Source organism: Ambystoma mexicanum, chromosome 9 (genome assembly GCF_040938575.1).
Source record: "Ambystoma mexicanum isolate Mex_15411 chromosome 9, UKY_AmexF1_1, whole genome shotgun sequence".
NCBI classification, from domain to species: Eukaryota; Metazoa; Chordata; class Amphibia; order Caudata; family Ambystomatidae; genus Ambystoma; species Ambystoma mexicanum.
In genome coordinates, this window is record NC_090931.1 from 678,211,487 (window position 1) to 678,238,164 (window position 26,678).

Genomic DNA, 26,678 nt, shown 5'->3' on the forward strand with positions numbered 1-26,678 from the left:
AGGGTAGTCATGGGAACCTGGGCGGGGCGTCGAGCAGCAGCAAAGTTGCTGTCGCACGTACGCCTCGGGACCCACCGCCCTACGGGAGCGCAGGGGGGCGGGACTGTTGCCATGACCCCAAGGTGTGTGTATGCTCTGTGTTACTGATGATGGAATTAACTCGAGTGAAAGAGAGGTGTGGATAAAGCCTAGGCAATTAGTGGAAACTATACACGTGACTTCGTTCTATATCTGTGTATATGTTCTATGAATGTCAACCAATGTAGGTGTCAAAATAAGGATAGATACTGGTTGTGTGGAGTGGATCATGCGATCCATACCCATTCATACACTCCTAAATATTTTAAACTGTTGCATGATGTGCAATTAATACATGTAAGTGCAAAAACACCAGAAAACAACACCAAGTTCAATCACACGTTTTCAATGTGTCCCCAGTTGTATCTGGATCTAAGTCCATTGCGCTTCTTCATCCACGAAGAATTCAAAGACTTATTCTTGAACCAACCGTGAATCTGGCTTTTTTAGAGAAAACACATATAATTGATCTCTTCATTGATTCCCTTCGGTGTAAGGGAACTTAGTCTGTCTATCCAAAACGTTTCTCGTTGATCAATTCTTTTTTGTAGATCCTCGTATCTTTCTCTTCTTTGGACTCTTTCCAGGACTACAAATTTAATCTGTGCCAGATTGTGTTGTTTACTCTGCCAGTGTCTTGCTACTGCAGAGCTTGCAGTCTTGTTCCTGATACAAGATCTGTGTTCGTTCCACCTGATCTTTGCTGTGCGCTGTGTTTGTCCGACGTAGTATAAACCACAAGGGCATTTAATTCCATATATGATTCCTGCCGTGTCACATGTGGCATAGCATTTCAATTTGATTTTTTCTCCAGTATATGGATGATTTATGGTTTGTCCTTTCATGATATATCCACAGTTGCTGCAGTTGAGGCATGGAAATGTACCTATGCGGTCCGTGCTTCTCTTCTTTTGTGGGGGTCTCGTGTGGACTAATCTGTCTTTCAAATTAGAACTTCTCTGGTAGGCAAATGTGGGGGTTTCTTTAAATAGGTGTTCTACCCTTTTATCACATGTAACAGTGTTCCAATTTTTCTTTATGATTGACTTAATCCGATTGCTTTGGCGTGAATATTTCGATACAAACACCAGTGGGGGAGAGATATCCTGTTTGTTGATTTTGGGTTTGAGTAATTCTTCTCTATCTTGTGTAGCCGTGCGTATTTCTGCTGATGTAACTTCCTCTGTTGAATAACCGCGGGCTAGAAATTTCTTGCCCATTTCTCTCACAGCTCTTTCGTATTCACTTTGGTTACTCACAATCCTTTTCACTCGAAGCAACTGACTGTAAGGTAAATTCTTGATCAGACTGGGTTGATGAAAACTGAGTCTATGTAGCAGACTGTTCCTATCTGTGCTTTTCCGATAGATAGTGGTTTGATATCCAGTTTCTGTGACATTAATCTCAACGTCCAGAAAATGAATAGATTTACGTGAATATTCGTATGTGAACTGTATACGTGGGTCTATGTTGTTGATGTATCCAAAAAATTCTAGTAGGTGTGATTCTGTGCTCTTCCAGATGCCGAAAATATCATCTATGTACCGGATCCAGGTGATAAGTTCTTGATTCCATACGTTGTTTGTCAGAACATGTTCTGTTTCGAATTTGTGCATGAAGGAGTTTGCATATGAAGGGGCCATGGTTGCCCCCATGGCCGTGCCTGCAACCTGTAAGTAAAATTTATCTTTAAATTGGAAGTATGAATTGTTACTAATGAATTCCAACAATCCCATAATGAACTCTTTTTGTGCAGGTATTTCTCCTTCCCTCAGGAGCATCCACTCCACCGCTTCTCTGCCCAAGTCATGGGGAATCGATGTATATAAGCTTTTTACGTCTACTGTGAAGCAAATGTTGTCGTTGTTGAATGGAACACTTCTTAGGTGTTGTAGGAAATGAGTAGAATCTTTGATGTAGGTACTTGTCTTTTGAATCAAAGGTTGCAAGAAATGCATTGGCATATGTACTATTGTTAATAATTGACCTATCGATTTTGAGTTGCCTCGCAATATCTGAACTAATCAAGAAAGATATAAAACCAGGAAATGTGAATTAAACATTTCTCTTGGAAAAACTTTGTACCATTTGGAAATATATTTTGTCTGACATTTGAATTATTTTACGCAAGAGCTATATATGATTGAGCAACCTTATTTAAGGTCAACTGAGAGCACCAGTCTTAAGTACGGTATTTTTACCTTACTTTTTCTTGGAATTCGTTTAGTGTGATCCGGATGCCACAGGATCTATCATAGACTGGCAGCTCCAGGTTAAAATATTACACAATTTTCCTAAATGAACTTTATCTATATTAAAGGACCTAACTTCTGTGGTGCCCACCTTCACATTGTATTTCTGTAACTTGGCCTAGGCATATCCAAGGTGGAGGCACACATCTCTTTAAAGAATTTATTTTAGAAATCCTCTACAGTACCATAATCATCAAGAATAATGTCATTTGCGGACATTGAAGGCTTAACGACAAATAGAGCGGACACGCTAGGCTTCACAGCCGAAGAGGCGAACGAAATCTTAGGTCTCATCACCGACAGTGGATTTAGTGGCACAAGCAATAAGAAACAGGATCCAACCAGTCAAATTAAACAGCTAGAATATCTAATAAGAAAAGAGATCAATCGTAAACTACATGCGATAACACTGGGGAGATATCATAAAAGTCAAAGAATACCAAGAGGTCTACGTCTACAATTGAGGCCCACCTTATGCAAAGAAAGTAAAGCTTTCGTAAAGAAGTGGGAGGCTATACTGAATAAATGTTCGTTGGATTTGATTTTATTAACCATACAAGAACTGGCCAAAGACCTTAAAGATCTGGGAGAGGAGATCTTAGAAATTGAGAAGTCTTTAGTGGCAACATTAAATAGAGAAGAAGTAGATTCCATCTTGGTAGACATCAACAAGAAATTATCTGGGTACAAGACGGAATTAGAAACCAAAAAAATCCGAAAATTCAAACGGGATACTTACGATTATCTCAAAGATGAAGTTTATACATGGATGGAAAAATATGGCCCTCCAATAAGGAAACCAAAACAAAACTTCACAAGCGAGACTTCTAGTTCTGGAACGGACACTGAGAGAGAAATACAGAATCAAGAAGAAGAAGCTACACCAGGAGCATCAAGTACAGCAGACCCAACTGAAACACCGAACAGAGAAAGAGAGCCTTTTTTAGGATTAGGAAGAAGAGAACAAGAAGGGGGAAAAGGAAGGCAAAAGACAAAACCGAATACGAGACAACAACAGAAGAGAACATAGTGATTAATTTGTCCTCTAGAAATCTAACCCTGTCTGAAATTAAAACATTACAAAAGGGACTCAGTTTTGTTCCTACATACGACAGCACCCTATTTGATTCTAAGATTGAACTATACAAACTGGTTCGTAAAATGAAATTGAAAGTTTTTTTCAGTGAACTAGAGGAAGAGAATCCTAGAAATACAGAAGATTCAGACTTCAAAGAATTCAGAGGAAAGAGCAATTTCATCCCACCAATAACAGTCCCCTCGGTGGATATCTTCCAGAAACAGGTCACAAGAGACCTTGAAAAGATCAAATTCAGGCATCCGAGAAATCAGAACATGAAACCTCATGAGTTGGAACTCATTAAGAACTTGTATGGAGATGACAGGATAACAATACGATCTGCAGATAAAGGAGGAGGCTTAGTTCTACTCAATACAAGCGATTATGAAGAAGAATGCTTTAGACAGCTTGGGGACATCAACACCTATGCATCACTAGACGCAGATCCTACAGAGGAGATTCGGGGTAACCTGGACAAACTTTTGGAAAGAGCAGAAGAATTAGAATGGATAAATCATAATACAAAGAAATTTCTGACGAATACATATCCAAAAGTTCCTCATTTCTATACTCTTCCGAAGATACATAAAGATACACAGAAACCTCCGGGAAGACCTATAGTAGCCGGAATCAACAGCATCCTCGAACCACTCGGAAAATACATTGACTATTTCTTGCAACCTTTGATTCAAAAGACAAGTACCTACATCAAAGATTCTACTCATTTCCTACAACACCTAAGAAGTGTTCCATTCAACAACGACAACATTTGCTTCACAGTAGACGTAAAAAGCTTATATACATCGATTCCCCATGACTTGGGCAGAGAAGCGGTGGAGTGGATGCTCCTGAGGGAAGGAGAAATACCTGCACAAAAAGAGTTCATTATGGGATTGTTGGAATTCATTAGTAACAATTCATACTTCCAATTTAAAGATAAATTTTACTTACAGGTTGCAGGCACGGCCATGGGGGCAACCATGGCCCCTTCATATGCAAACTCCTTCATGCACAAATTCGAAACAGAACATGTTCTGACAAACAACGTATGGAATCAAGAACTTATCACCTGGATCCGGTACATAGATGATATTTTCGGCATCTGGAAGAGCACAGAATCACACCTACTAGAATTTTTTGGATACATCAACAACATAGACCCACGTATACAGTTCACATACGAATATTCACGTAAATCTATTCATTTTCTGGACGTTGAGATTAATGTCACAGAAACTGGATATCAAACCACTATCTATCGGAAAAGCACAGATAGGAACAGTCTGCTACATAGACTCAGTTTTCATCAACCCAGTCTGATCAAGAATTTACCTTACAGTCAGTTGCTTCGAGTGAAAAGGATTGTGAGTAACCAAAGTGAATACGAAAGAGCTGTGAGAGAAATGGGCAAGAAATTTCTAGCCCGCGGTTATTCAACAGAGGAAGTTACATCAGCAGAAATACGCACGGCTACACAAGATAGAGAAGAATTACTCAAACCCAAAATCAACAAACAGGATATCTCTCCCCCACTGGTGTTTGTATCGAAATATTCACGCCAAAGCAATCGGATTAAGTCAATCATAAAGAAAAATTGGAACACTGTTACATGTGATAAAAGGGTAGAACACCTATTTAAAGAAACCCCCACATTTGCCTACCAGAGAAGTTCTAATTTGAAAGACAGATTAGTCCACACGAGACCCCCACAAAAGAAGAGAAGCACGGACCGCATAGGTACATTTCCATGCCTCAACTGCAGCAACTGTGGATATATCATGAAAGGACAAACCATAAATCATCCATATACTGGAGAAAAAATCAAATTGAAATGCTATGCCACATGTGACACGGCAGGAATCATATATGGAATTAAATGCCCTTGTGGTTTATACTACGTCGGACAAACACAGCGCACAGCAAAGATCAGGTGGAACGAACACAGATCTTGTATCAGGAACAAGACTGCAAGCTCTGCAGTAGCAAGACACTGGCAGAGTAAACAACACAATCTGGCACAGATTAAATTTGTAGTCCTGGAAAGAGTCCAAAGAAGAGAAAGATACGAGGATCTACAAAAAAGAATTGATCAACGAGAAACGTTTTGGATAGACAGACTAAGTTCCCTTACACCGAAGGGAATCAATGAAGAGATCAATTATATGTGTTTTCTCTAAAAAAGCCAGATTCACGGTTGGTTCAAGAATAAGCCTTTGAATTCTTCGTGGATGAAGAAGCGCAATGGACTTAGATCCAGATACAACTGGGGACACATTGAAAACGTGTGATTGAACTTGGTGTTGTTTTCTGGTGTTTTTGCACTTACATGTATTAATTGCACATCATGCAACAGTTTAAAATATTTAGGAGTGTATGAATGGGTATGGATCGCATGATCCACTCCACACAACCAGTATCTATCCTTATTTTGACACCTACATTGGTTGACATTCATAGAACATATACACAGATATAGAACGAAGTCACGTGTATAGTTTCCACTAATTGCCTAGGCTTTATCCACACCTCTCTTTCACTCGAGTTAATTCCATCATCAGTAACACAGAGCATACACACACCTTGGGGTCATGGCAACAGTCCCGCCCCCCTGCGCTCCCGTAGGGCGGTGGGTCCCGAGGCGTACGTGCGACAGCAACTTTGCTGCTGCTCGACGCCCCGCCCAGGTTCCCATGACTACCCTTAAAAGCATTTTTTGGCCGCGCGCAGTTCACTTTCGCTCTCACAGGGAGCGCGATCGGTCCCGCGCGCGAATCATACGAGTGCAGGTAAGAGCCCATTTAACTTTTCAGGTTGAAATAGCTTCTCAATTGGATATAGCTAGAATAATAGTAATATATATTCCCCTCTGGCAATTAACAGGAACACTGGAGACGTTCTACGAACGCATTCACAGGAGAGGACAACTCACAATTAGCAGGTACAGGACACAAAATACAAAGAGGAAAAACAACTATGAATGGTTAGCGATATAATGTATGTTGACATATTTTTCATATTTATTTTTCTCTTACATGTACAACATCCATTTGGATCTATTTGGGGTATGTGCCTTGCTTTATTTTGAATTATCTATTATATTTATGTGTATTCTGATGAATAATTGATGTTAACACGGTGCAGATTCTACACTCACTTCAGTACAGCCCTGAAGATGGTCTCAGACCGAAATGCATTGGCATATGTACTATTGTTAATAATTGACCTATCGATTTTGAGTTGCCTCGCAATATCTGAACTAATCAAGAAAGATATAAAACCAGGAAATGTGAATTAAACATTTCTCTTGGAAAAACTTTGTACCATTTGGAAATATATTTTGTCTGACATTTGAATTATTTTACGCAAGAGCTATATATGATTGAGCAACCTTATTTAAGGTCAACTGAGAGCACCAGTCTTAAGTACGGTATTTTTACCTTACTTTTTCTTGGAATTCGTTTAGTGTGATCCGGATGCCACAGGATCTATCATAGACTGGCAGCTCCAGGTTAAAATATTACACAATTTTCCTAAATGAACTTTATCTATATTAAAGGACCTAACTTCTGTGGTGCCCACCTTCACATTGTATTTCTGTAACTTGGCGCTCAGGGTACACACAGCATCACAGGCGACTGGGGGGGTGTTTACACAGGCGACTAGGGGGGGTGTACACACAGCATCACAGGCGACCGCGGGGGGGTGGTACACACAGCATCACAGGCGACCGGGGGGTATACACACAGCATCACAGGTGACTAGGGGGGTCGGGGTACACACAGCATCATGGGTGACGGGGGGTGGGGGGGGGGTACACACAGCATCACAGGCGACCATGGGGAGGTACCCACAGCATCACAGGTGACTAGGGGGGGGGTGGCTACACACAGCATCACAGATGACCATGGGTGGTACCCACAGCATCACAGGTGACTGGGGGGGGAGGTACACACAGCATCACAGGTGACTTAGGGGGTGGGGGTACACACAGCATCACAGACAACCATGGGGGGTGGGGATACCCACAGCATCACAGACGACTAGGGGGGGTACCCACAGCATCACAGGTGACTAGGAGGGAGGTGGGTACACACAGCATCACAGGCGACCATGGGGGGGTACCCACAGCAACACAGGCAACTAGGGGGGTACACACAGCATCACAGGTGACCAAGAGGGCCATGGGGATACACAGCATCACAGGTGACCAGGGGGGGTACACACAGCATCACAGGCGACCGTGAGGGTGTGGGGGTACCCACAGCATTACAGGTGACCCTGGGGGGTTTAGGGTACCCACAGCATCACAGGCAACTAGGGGGGGGGGGTACACACAGCATCACAGGTGTCCATGGAGGAGGTGGGGGTAACCACAGCATCACAGGCGACTGGGGGGTACCAACAGCATCACAGGCGACCATGGGGGCTACCCACAGCAACACAGGCAACTATGGGGGGTACACACATCATCACAGGTGACCAGGGGGGACCTGGGGGTACCCACAGCATCACAGGGGACCATGGGGGGTGTACCCACAGCATCACAGGCGACCCTGGGGGTGGGATACCCACAGCATCACAGGCGACCCTGGGGGTGGGGGTACCCACAGCATCACAGACGACTAGGGGGGGTACACATAGCATCACAAGCGACCATGGGGGAGGTGTGGGTGACCACAGCATCAAAGTCAACTGGGGAGGTGGGGTACACACAGCATCACAGGCAACTGGGGAGTGGGGGGTACACACAGCATCACAGGTGACCAGAGGGTGTGGGGGTACACACAGCATCACAAGTGACCAGGGGGCATACACAAAGCATCACAGATGACCGGGGGGGTGGGAAGCGTACCTGAAGCGGACAGGGAGCAGACAGGGGCCTCATTGTGGGCCTTGGTACACTGGGCCGGCTCCAGCCTCGTGGTTGCTGCGATTGGCACTTCTGAAGGTTGAACAAGTGGGGGTCCAGATTCCCCTCCCCATACCAAGTACAGAACACCTTCTAAGGGCAGCCATGGATGGCCTTGGTATTCGGGCAATGTGAGGAGAGGAGAACGTCCAGGATCTCTTTAAGCAACTTCAAATCCCTGTATCAGTCTCTCAGTAGCCAAGCATGTAGGGTGAGAGTGTTTCGGTTTGGGTGCAGGGCTTTCTCTCCTAATTGGGAGAGAAGAGCTGTCCTCTTCGGGAGACATCAAGAAGGCCAGAAGAGCCTGTCGAAAGGATCCAAGTATGACGTCATCTGACCCCAAACTATGGTACTGAATATCAATCATCTCCAGAGAACCTGTTGAATGAAGTAAATCAATGAAAAGTGCCCTTTCGAAGATAAACTGCAGGGAGAAGAACAGCTTGCACTTCCTGTTGGCACTGGGGGTGAACAGATCCACCTGAGGAGTTCCCTAAAGTTCAAAGGTTTCCTCATGACCCTTCTTGCAGAACTCTTACTCATGGGAGATAAAGCCTTGCCCGGCCAGGGCATCTGCTACCACAGTCACCAAAGTGAGCTGCTGACAGGAAAATGCTGTTCTCTAAAGCCCAGATCCCAAGGCTGGATAGTTTTCCTACACGGGTATTGACACCAGACTCCCTGCAGTGTTTAGGTAATGCATTGCAACTGTGTTGTCTGTCAGGATCGGGACATGTCTTCCCTAAATCGAAGGAGGGAGGGCTCTTAGGGCTGGCCTGATTGCCCACATTTCTAGCATGTTGATGTGCAACCTGGTCTCTGCCAAAGATAAGATCCTGCTCACTCTTGAGATCCCCCAGGTGGGTACCCCAGCTTTTCAAGAAACATCTGTTACTATAGTAGCCTCATGCCATGGTTCCCAAAAAGGTTTGCATGCCTTCATGTTGTCCCTATAGACCCTGCGTAACATGAGTAGAGACTCGAAGCAAGTCTGACATGTTGCCCGTGGTTCGGGACCACTGAGAAAATAAAAGCTATCATAGTGGCCTAATCCGGCTTCTGTTACCAAAGAAACCTAGGATGCCTGCAGTCTGAGAAGGTGTCGGAAGGTTAAAGTTGGTAGAAAGTTGGCATACTGGAGCCATTTTACCATCTGAAAAATGTTTGACACTGTCCACAGGAGGGAAAGCATTTCCCAGCGAATATCCAGGACCGCTCTGATGAACTGGAGATCTTGGGACTGTGTCACCTGCGACTTGTTAAAGTTCAAGAAGTAGTCCAGGCTTTGTAGTAGGTGGCAGGTGAGATGAAAATGTGAAACCACCTGCTCCAGAGAGCAAGCTCTGATGAGCCAATCGTCCAGATACGGAAAGATGTGAATCTAGTACTGGTACTTCCTGGGCCTTATCAAGACTTGGAGGTCTGGTGCTTGAAGGATTTGTGCCAGCGTCAGCACATTATACCCTTCCTTAGAACCTTGTTTAGGAGTACAAGAAGGGATCAGCACTATTGTCCTTTTTGGGAGCCAAAATGTATGGGGAATACCACCCCCTCCCCTGTTTGCCTGCAGGAACCAACTCTATGTTCGCCTTCAGGTAGAGGGTATGAATTTCCTCCAGAAGGGAAGGAGCTGGATGGCCAATTCTCAGAGGCAGTGAATTGTTTAGGGGTTTCCTGGGGAAAGGGAGACAATACATCTGGGAAACTGTAATGCTCCCATATCTGAAGTAGTGACAAACCACTCCCTCAAGAAAGCTCAAATTCTCCCCCCACCATGTGTCGAGGGCACCTAAAAGTACCTTGAAGAGACATTGAGAGTTTCTCTGCAAGCTCCTGAACAACCTCACTCGTGGACTCCTGCATATCATAGGAGTTCACAAATGAGTCCAACATGACCTGTGGAGCATGTTTGCAGGAGACCAGGAATGCCACGGACGGTGTGCAGTCATAATGTCGAAAAAAAAATGTCGACAGACAAAAATGTCGACAAAAAAATGTCGACTTTCTCTTTTTTTAATTATATATTTATTTTAGGGGTTTGGGAGCTAAAAAAAAGGGAAAAATTAAAAAAAAATTTTTTTAAAAAATTAAAAAAGGGCGGTTGGGGGGGAACCCCCCCCATATAAAAAAAAAATGCATTGAAAAAAAAAGTCGACATTTTATTTTTCGACATTTTTTTTTCGACATTTTGACTGTCGACATTTTGACTGTCGACATTATGACTATAAACCGCCACGGACAATGCCGGCAACCCCCAAAGTGACTGAAACAGCATGACTCCCTTGACTCCTTGCCTGCAATGACCTGTGTAGAATCCAAGATGGCAGACAAACTATTTTGAGGCTTAGAAGTCTTTCCTGATCAAGTAATGAGCCCTGGTTAATGTGTTACCCACTAGCAATGCCATCTCCTAACGGGTTGGCAGACCCTCACTTAGTGACCAGCACACTGGGTGGTGTTACCGGCTATATAAACCCAGGCTCTCAGGTTATCAGTGTGGGTGTTTGGAGAAGGAGCTAGTGGAGAGATTTTAGAGACGGTTGGAGAGAAGAAGGATTTCAAAAGAAAAAAGGAGCCTGGAGAGTAGAAGCAGACATTTTCAGAATGGAAGGGGTGCTTTAAGAAGCAGAGAGTGCAACATCAAAAGGAGGTGGAAGTAGAGTTTAGGGAGGAAAGCGAGCAACAACTGAAGGGGGTAGAAGGTTGGTTGAGAAGAGAAAAAAACTGGAAGAGGGTGAACTTGAATTGAGGAGGAGGTTTGTGAACCTTAGGAAGTGGTGGTTTGGAAGAACAATGAGGAGGTGGCAAAGGAAAAAAGGTAGGAGGTTGTCAACATCTGATGGCAATTGTTGAGCAGCAGAGGTGCTGGTGAGAGGTTCAGGAGGAGTACATGGAGAGTTGTGAAGTCCCAAGGAGGCTGGCTAAAGAAAAGTGTCTGTCTAAAAGGGGCAGGTCTTAAAAAGGGAGTAGGTATGAGCGCATGGCACAACGGCAAAGAGGGTCATGACCAGCAAACTTAGGCCACTAAGAGCGAAGATTCTAAGTGTTTACGGTGTCAGGGAGCTTTCCTTAAGTTTCTGAGAAAGATACAGATAGTATAGTCTCCCCACTTCTGCCTAATGCCCCTGGGGAGGATTTCTCCAGTTCTTCCAAAGTTTCTGGACAAGATCGGAACCCCTACAAAAGCATCTGTTTTGCCTCAAAGTTGAAGCAGAGCCTTAAGACTGAGAGACTGATGGAGAGTAAAGACAGTGTGGGAATACCTGAGGCCCAGCAGACTTGTGAAAAGACCAGTAGGTACAGAAACAAACTTACACCTGAGCAAGACTTAAGGGTGCATAAACTCCTAAAGCTAGAGGGATTGGAAGAAGGAGAATGTGGAAGCCCTGAAACCTGACTTACATTTACCAACAAAGCCTTATTGCAAGAATCTTAAGAAAAGATAAGACCTGCTTACTCTGAATTTAGGGACACTACGGCCAATGTTAAGACCTGAGGTTTTTGAGTTGGCTACCCTCCGTCTCTTTTTTTTTCCAGTTATTTTTCCTCCTGTTACATCTTCTGAAAATTAGTCTTGGCCTAATTTATGATCCCTTGTGACAGTGAGTATAGTGGGCAATGGTTTGTCTGCACAACTAGCTTTAGAATTGTTAAACTATTGTTTTTCATGCAGATTACTGTTGTGCTTCAGAAAAGAACTTGGTCTTTTTTGGGCCACTGTGCAAGCAGTGTAACCAGGGGTCAAGTCGAGTGCACACGAGGGTGGACTGATTCCCCCCCACTTTTTTCAGAGGTCTCTTTCATATGCTAATTTCTGGTGATGCCACATTCTATTGGTATTTTAATGAGTCCCCCCACTTTTCTTTTTAGAACTTGACCCCTAAGTTTAACAGAGCAGGATTGTGGTAGTGGGGAGAAGGCAGAATGGGAGCATGAGGTAGGCAGCAACAAACAAAGTTCCAGGTGAAAATGTAGATCCAAAAGGTAGGAGTGGAGTGGTGGGGGGAACTCAATGCACTCTGTGTGGCAAGTGGTATCCTGAGAACCATCATGATTCATGGTCACACTGAAGAATAATGCCCAGAAGGCTTAAATTCTGATTGGCTCCCAAGATTCCAATATTCCATTCTGGGTGCTAATAGTATGTTTTTAAGTGACAATTCCCGGGTTGGGAGGCATTACCAGGAGATCCAAATCCATGTTTGGCTGGGAGGCTGGCTGACGTAACATTCCAGGAGCTAGATATAAATATTCGGGCCTCATTATGAGTTTGGCTGTATTCCGGCAGTTACTGGCACTGCCACTTGGTCCTGTGGAGTTACCACAAGATTACATGTGGTGGTAATTCCCTAATGTTGGAGTCCATATGAGTGCAGGGGGATTTTGGGTAGATTTACCGCTGGTGGAATTACTGCACAGTAAATCTCATTTTTGGAGGTAAAGTGGAGGGTTTACCCCCAACAGCAAGCTGGAGGTGAATCCGTCTCTTTTCCCTAAAAAATCGCCAGATTTACCCTGCAGTAATTCCATCAGCAGTAAATGCCCCAAAATTATAATTTTGAGGTGCAGGAAAAGTGGCATAACCGAATTACTGCCACTTTTTCCCTGCACCCCCAAACTTGTAATGGGGCCCTTGGAAAATACTTTTACTATCCATTAGATGCTGCATAGCCCACTTTGTTACGTGCCATACTATTAAAAGTGATCTGTAATGCATACAAATACCTAAACATTGTACTCAACGAGAAAGGCTTTTTGAAAAAAATGTACGATTAGTTTTTTGCCTCCGAAATCAGTCCCCAAAACATGGCTTACAATAATAACATAAGCAACAAACCACAGCAATTAGAAAATATCTATTACTCAGATGGACACAATACGTGCACATCATGATTGCATGGAATTCCATTAACAATAAGACTTAACAAGTGCACTGGTTATAAAGCCATAAACCAAGTTTACCAATAAATATTGCTTCTGATTTTCTCACAGCTTCAATAGGATTGGAGGATTCATGAATACTGTCCAGGCCATATCCTTAAAAACACAAAATAGAAAATATGTTTTTTGTAGATGTCGTTTGCAATGACACTGTCAAGGGATGATATCAAATGGCCAATTATTCTCATATTTTGCTGCATAAAAACATTATTCGACACCACAGGTTTTTCATATGTTAAGCAAACAAGGAACCTTTATATAGTCATTGGGTGAAGTCTGTCCAATTCCGATTAGACATTCATGTAGTGTAGACATAGAAAGAGAATTATGATTGCTGAATAACATGGCAGCTGACATGAAATGGAATTAGCACAATTTCTCCAATATAAACTAAAGCTTTTAATATTCTTCTAGTCCCTTGTGAAAATTGTTTAATATAAACCTTCAAAACTGTTCTTTATCCTATTTATAAGTGCATCACATTTGGGCAGAAATTGGAGCAGAAGTACAGAGAGTTAATGTGATTTGACCAGGAGGATTCAATATGAGAAGAAGCCAAAATTAGAACTGACACCTCCTCTAGCATGCCCATGGGGACAGTAATAGCAGAGAACCGTTGCATGATAACAAGCTCTCCTAAACCAGGCCTATTATCAATTAAGTTAATACTGAACATTTTGACTATGTCCTGCGAAAGGATATCATGTCTATAGTCTAGACCGAAATGTATTGAAGATGGACTATTGGAACGGTTTGCACAAACTGCAAAAGAATAGATCTTGCAGTGCAGTAGCTGGGGAAACAGCAGAGTCCTCCTTATGCCACATCTGAGGTCTTTATGAGTGGCATTGCTAAATCATTTATATTTTATGTCAAAGTTATACATGTGGTATTGAACGTGTTTTTGGTGGATTTATCCTTAATATCAGCATTTCTTTTATTTTGTAAACATCTTTTTATTTGATTTTAAAGCTTCATAACAAGTCAGGAGCAAAGCCCTCCTAGCGTGAGGCCTCACCATCAGTTAGTCGAAATACATGAACACCCGTTCCCCCAATCCACAGACATTCTGGGGCCTCTCTGGAAGTCCTCATTAATATGGGGGGAGAAAAACATGCAATTCACTTTTGAGTCCTGGTGGCGGATGCATTTTAAGAGCTACACTAGATTGTGCCCTGTTCACACTGCTGAATAGATAAAAACACAAAACCTTACATGGCCTACAACACAGTATACTGTACACGCCCCATATGCCCCCCCACTCTACATCACATACTGTGTGTGGCACCCATCGACATCCCCAACCCCAGTTGTTCCCCAGCCTCCACCTCTAAACAGCTAAGGGCTACCAACTCGAAGAATTCGCTCAATCTCAAGAACCCAATAGGATTAAAGAAGCTGCAAAGCCCAGTCCTGAAGTTCCCTGAATGTTCAACAACTTAACCTCCAATGTTCACAGTGCTTCATCCTTTCTCGTTGATCATAGGGTTGGACTCAGGGACCAATTTCAAAAGCTCTTCTGCCTTCTCCACCTCCCAAAAGATATACGCTTTGTCTTTCCACGTGACCCTGAGCCTTGCCGTTCGTGGACGCCCTGCCTTGGTTCCACGCAACAGAAAGGGTTTCTTGAGTGCACTGAGCTCTATAGCCTCTTCTTGGTTCCAGGTGCCAAGTCTGTAAATGGAGAACCTTGTGACCTTGGTACATCATCTGGTTCTTTAAGGATGCTGCTTTTAAACGCCTTTCTCTGTCTCAGGCATCAAACAATTTGACAATAAGCGTTGGATCAATAGTCGACTCTAGATTCTTCTTCGCACCTTAATTTTTAATTCTATAGCACTTGTGGGGTATAAATGGGGTATTTCTGCAATTCCACTCCAAGCAGGTCTTGGGGCCAGTTTGTAGCAAAGGCAATCGGTCATCCCCCCTCATCTCCTCTTGGGAGACCAATAACTCATATCTGCTTGGTTCACACCACATTTTCGAGCTAATCCAGCCTAAATTCCATCACTGCATTCCCTTTAATGAGCGCCTTCACTTCGTTCCCCATTTGTTGCACCATCAGGGAAATTTGAGCTGACTGCTGGTCCAGTTCTGCAGTTCTTTGCTGAAGAGTAGAGATTCTCATCCCCAGTTGCACCACTTTTTCATTAAGCTTGTCAAACTTTTTTCCATCCACGTTATTGATCTCTCAATGTGGCCCAAAGCAACTAGTACTGGGTCCCGAGATGGTGATGCCGATCTGGCCTCTCCAAAACCCAGTTGGCTGCCCCCCGGTGCAAAGAAGTCAGCGTCTGCCACTTTATCCTTTTCCTTGCTCTTACCAGTACCCATTCCACCTTTTCCTTCCTATACTGGCCAGCCCTGGATCGGGGTGCAAAAAAGATAAGGGTACACTGGGCGTATGGCAGGATCCAAAATTGTACCATTGATTATGGGTTGCCATTTATTCGGTATTGCCTATTCTTAGGTCTGTAAATTGGTTTGCAGCCACGCTATTGTCGGGAAAGTCTCAACCCATCAGCCCTTCAGGGGTTAATGCTGCCTAGCCCATCCAAAGATTTCTTTCCCCTGTTCTGTTTCGCTGCTCACATGGAGAGCATTGCCCACTTCAGGTAAGGCTCCCGCTAGTCAGATGGTGTGCTCGGTCGCCTACCTCCTCCATACTGTACCGTCACACTTCTTGCAGTGGGAGCGCAGGCGGCAAGACTGCCACCAGGACCAAGCTCCCATGGGAAACGCGGAATGCCTCCTCAACTGGCCCATACAGCGCCTCCAGGCATGGCCCTCTTCTCAGTCCTCCACTAGCACCGATCTTACACAATGCACGGCAACTGTGGGAGCCCACCTCTGGACCGTCCAACGCTCTGCTAGCTTTACTCAGGGCACGCTCGTACCATCAAAGCCACCGAACAAGCAAGGCGATTTCAGACCTCAATAAGGATGCTCCCGCACCACCGCCATCTTGCCCACTCCCCATCAGCCTTCATTTTTATATGATGTCAATTTATTGTATTTTATCAAATGTGCCGACAAACCGATATGTACCGCTTGCTACTAAACAGTGAATAATTTATTGCAGAACAGTTTGAATAGAAACCCATAAAATTGTCGTTTTTGCATACTTATTTTTAATAACCAAGCAGAAGAATCATGACATCGGATTCCATGTGAACTATCTATGTGCAGCACTGATTTCACTTTCATATTAACATTTCATGATTCGTGCCATCCAACTAATACAGCTCAGTGCATTCCTGTGCTTAACCCACCTGTCATAACAGTGCTGTCTTTATCTTGTATGCAGAGGAGATAGTTGTGATGTTACAGTGTTCTGAAGAGCCCTTCTATTCATTATCATTGGGTCTTGTGAAAATCCAGTCCAAATCCATATCATGAGGATACAATTCTTCACTATTAATAGATACATCCTGGCTTATGTGCACTGCATCTAGGGCACTTATCAGTTGCATCCAGGTCTGTACCTTTGGCAGGTGTACAATATATTCACTTGAGGACCTTTACATTTATGGAACCAATGGTCAACTCTTTTTTGTACAAGCAACCCTGCTTTTTATATGCATCTGTGTGGTCTTGATCCATGCAGACGTTTTCTCTGGAAATTTACTCCTGAGGTGATGCATTGTCCCAAACCAGCTGGTACAGCATAGTGACCGTCTTTTGAAAGTATATATTTAATTCTGAGTTCAACTGAGAGTAACATGGTAATGATTGGAATTTGCTCCTGAACATCTCTTTATTACAAATATATTGTGGGGTGTTATACTGTTTGTATTAGCTATTTATTGTGCTTGGTTTAAAACTAAAACCTTTCACAATGTGTCTTCCAAGCAAACAGTTAATACACATCTATAAGAAATGCATTTAATTATTGCAACATATACACATACAATGTAACTATAGATAACACTTACAATACAATACCCTCAATTAAAACACCATATAAATAATATTGTACAATCCCCAAAACGTTTTTCCTGTCTTTTTTTTAAAAAAAAGAAACAATTTTCTCTTAGGATGGGGAAAATCTCTCTTTAAATTAGGTCCAAAGTAAGGGACAAAACGTTAAAAGTATTTTTGTCAGGTCCCTCGAAAGCCTTTGCACTGGAGAGTGAAGTGTTTCAAAATCTGTAGAGGATGATTAAAAATCCTACAATATTGGTGACCAATTTCAATTCTTCTTGATGCTAAATTGTCCAATAAATTCAAACAAAATCCCATAAACCAACTCAGAAAAAGCAGTTATGGAAGTTTTCTCAGATAGTGGGCCGGGAGGGTAGCTCAGGGGCAATGCCTTTGTCTTGTTAGCAGAGCAACACAGGCTTGAATCCCTGTCCTGTTCTTATAGACTGGTCTCCGATATTGAGCACATTATAAAAGAAGAATTAATTAATTAATAGTGCACAGGGTATTTGATCGGAATTAATTAATAGTGCTTGAGGTATTTAATTAGAGGACGATGTTTCACTTATTCTTCCAAGGATTTATAATTCTGCAAGAGAGTCCAGGTAAAGATCTAAATATCAGTCAATATAGTATCTTGCTGCCAAAACTTTGTTTTAATAATATAGGATCACTTCATGCACTAACTCTTTTGAGGTTTAAATCTAGCAGAAGCTCTTCACATGAACAAGTAAAGTGTTGAAGAGCTTTCACCTGGCATGAATCCATCAGCATTTTTAATGTAGCAAGTACAGTGTTATTTAAGCAGAGCAGATCTAAAACAATAGATTCAGCTTATTCCAATTAACAATAGAAACCCAAGCTCTAAACCCAAATGCCATCCTGCAACAACTGGGAATGAAGGGAGGTAGCTTCCAAACTGAGTGCCAAACCAGAGTATTTAACAATTTCCAGTTTTGAATCATCAACATCTCAAGCCTGTATGTCCTACTACAAATTATTTTTGATGTATAGAAGGTAATTAATAGTTTTATAGAATAACGCCGATATTTATGGATAATGATTTTAATTTGGGCTATAAGACATCCCATTCGAAGTGTCAACTTATTTTTTACAAAGTTAGATGTTGTTTGTTGACAACAAGAAAACCTAAATAAGTAATCTGGTTTACCATAGGGGTTTACCTGCCTATATAAATAACTGACTGTGCTAGTCTGTCATCAGGAATTCCGAAATGAAGATGTCCTCCGTTCAAAACTAATTCTAACTGACCCTACCATTATTTGACTAACCTAAATTATACTAGGAAAGCGTCTCTTCCTACTGGTTTTTCTCTTATGGCAATGTCTCTATGTGTACCATAGTTCTCGTTGGTAAGATATCTTCAGATAGTCTCTTCTCACCTTCTGGACAAGGTCCTGTAGTTCTTTTATAATGTACTTAGGCTCTCGAATCTTGGGCTAGTCATTTCACAAGGCTTTGTAATTCTTTTTCTTATACTCTCTCCCAGGCATATATGCCTTTCTGATCTCTGTAGTTCTGGCCTTTTTAAGTTGTCTGTCCTTTGTAGCATTGTGAGCCTTTCCCTTTCCTGGCATGGAAAAGTTTGAACACTTCGTCTCTGGCCTACTTCACTTGACGTCAGTTCCCCTTTAGATTCCCACCCTTCTTCCCAGGGTGTTTGTCTTCAGTTCTTAACATCTTCTCTTTCAGGTGTATTCACTATTCTCGGGATCACCTTAGTACAGTTCAGCTTTATTTGTGTTATATTTAGGGACTCGTCACTTTCACTGAGGCGAGTTTCTCTTGGTATCCATTCTCTCAGGCGTATTCATTATTCTTTTGGTTACATTCATACAGTTCCACTTTACTGGCGTTATTTTCAGTATCTCTTCAATTTCAGTGAGACTAGTTTCTCCTCTTAGATAGCGGTTATCTGGCAGCCTCCCGGCACTGCTGTTCTCCTTGTAACCTATGTGCTGGCAGGGGAACCTTTTCGGGCTTGCCGCTTGCTCAGTTACTCTTCCTCTACTTTGCTGCTCATGTTTTTACTGGTGTCAGTATCTCTCCCTGGGTTCTCTTCTTCTATGCGGCCACGTCGGACTTCAGGTCACAGAGTCGCTTGTGGGCTCACTTGCTTGGTGGTTTTGGTTCTGTTCGATGGGTGGGCTGCCCACCACAAAGTCCTTGTGGTCATGCCACAAGGGGGATAAGGCTTCCCTTCTTCTTTGTTGCTCTCTCCTCAGAAATGCAGAACTTATTGCGTTTCCTTCTGCTGCCCAGGAACCCTGCAAAAATCATGGGCTCTGCGGCTCTCCGTGGCTCTGCCTTCTCCTGGCGTCACCTCGTCAGGGGGCTTCCCCTGCTTAAACTGTTCTCTCTCTGGTCATGCTTCACCTCTACTCGCCATACTCTTCTCCACCAGCCTCGTCCCAGGTAAGTGTACATCTCCCCTTAAAGAGACAGATCCTCCTTGTTGTGCACAATGGGATATTTTAGTTTTGTCTTCAGCGAAGTCCCTGGAGCTTACAATGTCCTTTATGATTGGCAATCCCATATACACCATTAGGGTGGATGGTCTAGGGAGTGCCCCATGGGAACATGAGTCCTTGTCCACTAAGGGGGATTCTTCCTCAGTGAGGTCCCACTTGAACAGGCCCCTAGGGAGAGTCCTGCGGAGTGGGCTCACCTCCCTAGCCTGGGCGAAGAGACGAAAACCTTTTATTTGTCACAGAATACTTGACATGTGATGTTAGTACCTGGGCATTCGATGGAAATGCCAGACAACGCTGCCAAAATCAATCTGACTTTGCTCTACTAGACCAGGGAGTATGGATCAAATGTGTCCCCTATTTTTGGAGTCAGTCCAAAATTGGTGCTGATTTTGGAATACCCTCTTTCCTGACTGCAGAATTTAGGTGGATGCTCTGCAACTCCTGTTGCGTAGCCCACAAAGCAGGTTTTCGCCTCACCATTGGGAAGCAGATCCACTTTTGGGACACACACAGCCTCAGCATGTTTGCACTGCTATCAAAGGGGCTCTCATGCTGTATAGAGGACTCAGTCCACTGGTAGAGGGTTAGAAACATAATGAAATGGCAGTTCACACTCTCCTGAACTAACAGCGTAATAGGTGGGGATCAGATGTAGATGTGTAATTTAAATAAAAATAGTGGATCTTTGACCCTAATGAAAATGTGGAGCGGGGTGCTACCATGAAGCAACATTTGTTAAGGGTTAGGAGGAAGAGTGAGTAGACTCCTAAGCGGGTGGAATGGGAAAAAAGGCAGGTCTTCCTAGATTACTTTTTATATTGTTTTCTTATGTCAAAACACATTTCAGTCTTGAGAGTTTTGCTATGAGAGATTTGGAAAGTTCCCTCTGCAAATTCTTGAACAAAAGGGGTGGCCATCTGCATTTTTCTTTTGTTATCACTTCTGCAACATGTTATGATGTTGTACAACAGTTCCATAATCTTTCTGCTTATAACAGTACAAGTGTTCCAAAGATTTGTGAACCAGTGACCTATATGTTTTTCAAAACAAAATTAAAGGAATGGTTCGCCCAAAAATGTTTATTTCAAAAATAGATAGGCAACATAAAAAAAAAGATTGGCATTTTTTTTTCGAAGTCCCTATGTAAAATTTTGAGCAATTCAAGCTCAAAAATTGAAAAAGCAAACACATGGGCGCATCCATTTTGTGAAATGGCTGCGCGCCTGTGCAGGCTTTTGCGGCACTAATGAAGGAAAAGCCAGCCAGCTATCGTAAACAAAAGCTACCACTGGGTGGCTTTTCCTTCATTGGTGCCGGGACTCAGAGGACGCGGACCAGAGACTACAGGCAGAAAAGCTGCAGCTGCATCTCGGTAAGTGCTATTTATTTTTTTTTAAAAATAAGCACTAGTTGCGTTTTTTTTTCTAAGTTTTCCGGGCTGGAGGAGCCCGGAAAACTTAGAAATAAAACCGCAGCTTTAAAAACGTTGTATTTATGTTTGCGGTCGCTTCAAAAGCGACCGCAAACATAAATACAACGTTATTGTGTTTGAAAACGCTGCGGTTTTTCTTTCTAAGTTGCTCAGGCTCCTCCGAGACCTCCGAAACCTAATTTAGGCAGAAACACTGCAGCATTTAGCATTGCGGAAAACAACCGCGTAGTGGGGAGCCCTAGAGCCCCAAATGGGAAAGCAGATTTAGGCAGAAACACAGCGGTATGTAAACACAACCGTGTTGTGTTTCTGCCTGCCTTTGCTTTCACTTTGGGTCTCCGGTGCTCTCCTGGAGGAGCACCGGAGACCCAAAGTGATAGCCACAGCAGGCAGAAACACAACGCGGTTGTGTTTGAAAACGCTGCGGTTTATCTTTCTAGGTTTCTCAGGCTCGGAGCTAAACCCTTCGCACATTAGAAAGTCTTTGATAGGTATAAAGTGAACTACAATTGGTCCGTGCACGGCTGAGGGAGACTAATTGAATATGAAGAAGGGATCTGAGCCTGGCTGAGGGGGATCCAGGTAAAGACATCCAAATCATATAATTATAAGAAGGAAAGAACTTCCTGTTTTTGTTTTGTACATCAGGCCCTCAGACTCAAGAGACTTTGATGCAAAAGAGAATTGGAACTGTGTCCTTGTATCAAGGAAGTCAGAGTGTGTGCTTGGTTCGAGTGAACCGCATTGCCCCGTGCTGAAAACGTGGGTAAGGGAGGCCAACGTTCCACACATTTTTACTTATTTTGTGAACACTTCTTTCTTTTTTTTTTTTTTTACATTCCCCCACGCTATTTGTAAATCAGCGATAAGGACTGGCAATAGGATTTTTAGTATAGGCCCTTTTATTTTGACAAGATCCCACAACGACTGCATTCTTTATTATTTGATGGTTGTAGCTTGCTCCAACTTAGATTTAGATTGGCGTTCATCACACCCCTTTGAAAGTTCAATAAACACCCTTGAACTGTGGTCACTTGTGTCCGTCTTACTTTGATACCATGCCTTCCTTACATAATGATAGCCTCAAAGTGGTGCTGGAGTTGTTGGGTTTATGTGAAACATAAATATACACACCGTTGAGTAAGAAAAAAATTGAAAAGGGGAAAACGGAAATACCAAAAGTCTACATCGATCCAAGAAATACGCTTTTTGTTTTGGCCATCAAGGTTCTGTCAGGGATTTTATAAATAATGAAATATATGTTTACTGTATGCTTTTCTACATGTATAGTATACTTCCAAAGTGGTAGAAGGAGGACCCCTTTTATACAATGCTACATTTTGACAGGTGGTCATTCCCCCTGCTTCCGGTCTTCGTCTCTCCCTCTGTTGATGTGCTTTGATATAAACTTAATATAAATTTGATATATAAATTATATAAAAAATGTTTATCGATTTTATATCCAATTTATATTGGATATAAAGTGTTTTGGATTTTATATCAGTTTTGATATAAAGTGAATATAAATGTTATATAACATCTATATAAAGATGGGAGCAGCGCTCAACGATGTTGCTCGGTCGAAGTTTTGTAGAGTGACGCATTGATGATGTCACATATAGGAAGTGGATGTAACTTCAATATATTGTATCGATGACATGAATTTTATACAGGGTATTGCGTTTGCTGCATCACTTTGTAACATTGAATCTTGCTATAAACTCAATATAAAAAATGTTATAATATCAATGACACTGGCTTGGATTTATATCTTTTTGATATAAAATGATCGACCTATAAATAGAGACTAGGACGGTTTTCGTATTTTAAGGCAAATAAAATCTGAATGACAATTGTTTTAAATGTTAATAAAAAATAGTTCTTTATAATATCTGGTTATGTTTCTCGTTTGAGCAGTTATCATGTGAGCCCCAACCGGGCCTGCAGCTGGCTGAAATATATTATGGCATGGGTTTTAAGAGCCTGTAAAATTATATGCGAGAATTAAAAAAAACAGCTGGAACAACAACAGAGTTCTACTCTTTGTCTAAACTCACACGGTGTGATTACAAAATATAGAAACTGTTTCTTTACCCCTTAGCAAATTGTTGATCCCTTACAAGAAAAGTGTGGTTTATAGTGCTAATACATAAGACCAGAACTATTGGCTTTGAAATAATGAAAATCAGTTCGCTTTATAAGTAAAGTGTGCTTGCTAGACCCTGTATAAAAGTAAAACTATTGTTTTTATTGAATCTACAGCACCTTTCGTGCACAGCTTCCATGAGTCCCTCTGTGACCCAACAAGCAGCTGTGATATGGAAATGGAGGCGCTCATCAGCTTTGAAAAAAACTGCTTTTTCCTTTTTATCTATGACATGGCTTGTCGAATACTAGGAATGTGCTGGCTCACAGAGAAGTATTCTATCCACACCAGCAGAAAGCACAGGGATCTTTATATTTAGTTCGCCCGAATACACAATGTTCTACAGCAGCTGTATGAACACACCACCCATAAAACTACACACAGACATGGTTTATCAACTAAGCCCAAACATAGTTAGCAAGGCTATTTTTAACTTATGAACTTCATTTGAGATGTTGCTATAAGGATATAGGAAGCTAACTATTCACAATCTATAGTGCCACTCTCTAATTCTTGCTGAGTATGCAGGAAATAGAATGCTGTGCTTCTGTTGATAATAAAAATGGCACTGGACACAGGAAACAGCTTTGACCCAGGAAACAGCTAAAATTAGATGTGTTACAAAACCCATACATGAGTTCAGGAAATCTTTATATGTTGATAAGAAAAGTGGCACTTTACCCAGGAAACCGCTTGGACCAGGAAACAGCTGAAGTTAGATGTGTTACAAGCCCCATACATGAGTTCAGATAATCTGTGTGTTGAAAAGAAAAATGGACAGGAAAGGGTATGTGTTTTCACCCCTTAAAAGGGGGTCTCTAACTCCACCAGGGTATTGCTTGCCTGTGTTTGGTAATTCTGGCTGGATTTGAGTGTGTCTGTAGACACGCCTGCTGATTATTCAGAGTTTATTTCAACACCACCAAAGAAAGGTAGGTTTGGGGGTGTATTTTAACACATGTGCTTTAATGTATTAGACACATGCAGCTAAGGGCATGTGATACTGTATTTATTGATATACAGGCCCTTTTTGAGGGGACTTGTGCTGAGGTGTTACAACGGGTTTGAGATGTTGGTGTTGTGTCATGTATTGATGGAAGTCTTTCTATGCAAAAGGTGTTCTATTCTGATTCCATATTCTTTCTATTTAGAACCGACATGTCTTCCAACAACTGGATGGTGCAGCAGACCGAGTCTCTGGATGTGGATTGTGGCAACCGACAAGCGTCACCCATTGGATTTATGGAGATTTGTCAGGCTGATGCACCATACCCGATGTTCTGGTGATCCGAGGATGGGGTGCATGTTTTTGCCAGATCAGCAACGGGCAGTGATGGGTTGCAGCCTCTTGCAAGACCCAACGGATTGGCGGGCTCAACGCAGCAAGGTTTCTCTTCACACGTGGGAATGGGCATGGCTGGATTGGGGGCCTCAATGAATCACAGCAGTGTATTAGATCCAGGGGGGCTATTATGTTTTTTGTGCTGTGCCAGGGTTCTGCCTGGTCAAGCGCCCCCATGTGTTCTACCAGCACTAAGGGCCGGGCAACGGGGGTAGCACATTTAACATGTCACCAACTCTGTAGCGGAAGAGGGGGCAGGCTGGTTTCAAACCCTGTACATGGAGTTGCCCCTCCCCCTGGCATGATTGAGGGCGGGGTTCAGGGCCCCTGTATTACCAGCAGCTTTAGGCACACCTCCCACTGGTTTGGGGGTGAAAACCTGCTTTAATAATGTACAACTGCAGGCCAGACTAGTGTTGAAGCGGGAGCAGGGGTGTGCCAATATATCTATCCAACAGGGCAAGCTTGCACCGCCTCTGCAGGAAGACACTCGGGCGGTGGTAGTGGGTGAGGTGGCATGGGATTTGTACAACTGGATGTTACTGCTGTTATACATATTAACACATTGAACGAGTTGGATGCGTTGATGACTGCTTTGCAGGGGAATGGGGTGCAAGCTAGTGGCACACCACTGCCGCTGGAGTTTTCAGACACTATGGGCCTCATTATGAGTGTGCCAGTATGGAAACAATGGTGTCGGTAAGGTTACCGGCACCGTTGTTTCCGAACCAGCACACTACAACTCTGCCCGGTGGGTGCCCTGCCGCCCGGCAGGTCCGACCTGCTGGGTGGGATGGCACCCGTCAGCAGAGTTTTCACGGAAGCACCGGCACCGTTAACAACGGTGCTGGTGCTTCCGAGGTCCCCATTCCCATAGAGTCTGATAGGAGTCTGATAGGACTCTATGGGAATGGGGACTTACAATATGCCAGCACCTGACTTTCCGGTCCGCCGGGTTGTAATCCCCCGGTGTTACAGGGAAGTCAGGTGCTGGTAAATATTTACAGGTCCAGCTGTAACCCATCGCTATCACCGGCACGGTTACCACCAGACCTGTAATGTGGCCCCATGTCTACTAATTGTTATACAGCCCTTCAGGCGCTTCTTAAGGATGCTGGCCTTGTTAGCATTGGTAGTGAAACAAAACTTTTGACTTTCATGATGCTGACGTTATTAATATTACTCCTGCTGGTGCTCAAGAGGAGAGTGTGCACAGGGATGAGGAGGAATACAGTGTTGGGGTTTTTAATATTGTGCCTGTTGGTACACAAGAGAGGAGTGTGCTGCACAATGATGGGGAGGAATACAGTTTGGGATTGTTAACATTGCAAATGACTAGGTGGTAAGTGTTCAGCCTCAGGCCCATGCACCTCCCTGAGCTTCCATCAACATCGCACACTAGCGGTGATACAGCCATTGAAACACATCCTAACGCCCCCCCCCTCCCCCTCACAATTCTGGCTAGTGATACTGTTGGTACAACTGAACAACAGGGTTATATGACAGTGTCTGTATTTGATGTTCATGAGCCGGGTATCAGTAATATTGGTAGTAAAACATGGGGGCCAATGCAGAAACTCAAAATGGAGGTGGTCAAAGAACCCACTTTAAAACAAAGTTAAAAACTGTACTGCAAAAAGAAGGCGATTGTACAATATATGGTTCAGGGCACTTTTGAAGATATGAAGGGGCAGTTTTTACGCTAATAAAACATTTGAGGGGTGATAATATTGCCTTATCAGTGGGAACTTGTGAAACAGCCATAGGGCCGCAGCCAGATACCCGCTAGGCAACGGGGCAGTTGGTGAGCCCAGAACACCAGTCACAGTGTTGCCTTGTTGTGCATTGTGTGAAACATCCACAGGTGCGCAGCCTGACACCGCACTAGACCCGTCTCCACAGGTTGACAACAGCACAATATCCCCCAAGGATCTCACGAATTCGGAAAATCACATTGCATCTGCTATCCCACAGAGACCCGGGGGGCTACTACAGTGATAGTGGGTCCTACGTCAGCTGCTCCCCTGTCAATACCCGCTCTGAATATCCCTATTATCAAACATACCAGACTAGTGCAAAGA

At 43.1% G+C, this 26,678-nt stretch overlaps 1 protein-coding gene across 1 annotated transcript in view; it reads right to left on the reverse strand.

Moving 5' to 3' along the window:
* LOC138488505 (alpha-aspartyl dipeptidase-like) overlaps positions 1-26,678 on the reverse strand; it is a 169,393-nt gene that overhangs the window by 51,312 nt on the left and 91,403 nt on the right. Inside the window, exon 3 of the mRNA XM_069615529.1 lies at positions 13,280-13,354. Within this exon, the coding sequence (XP_069471630.1) occupies positions 13,280-13,354 (75 nt within the window). The remainder of the gene's footprint in view (positions 1-13,279; positions 13,355-26,678) is intronic.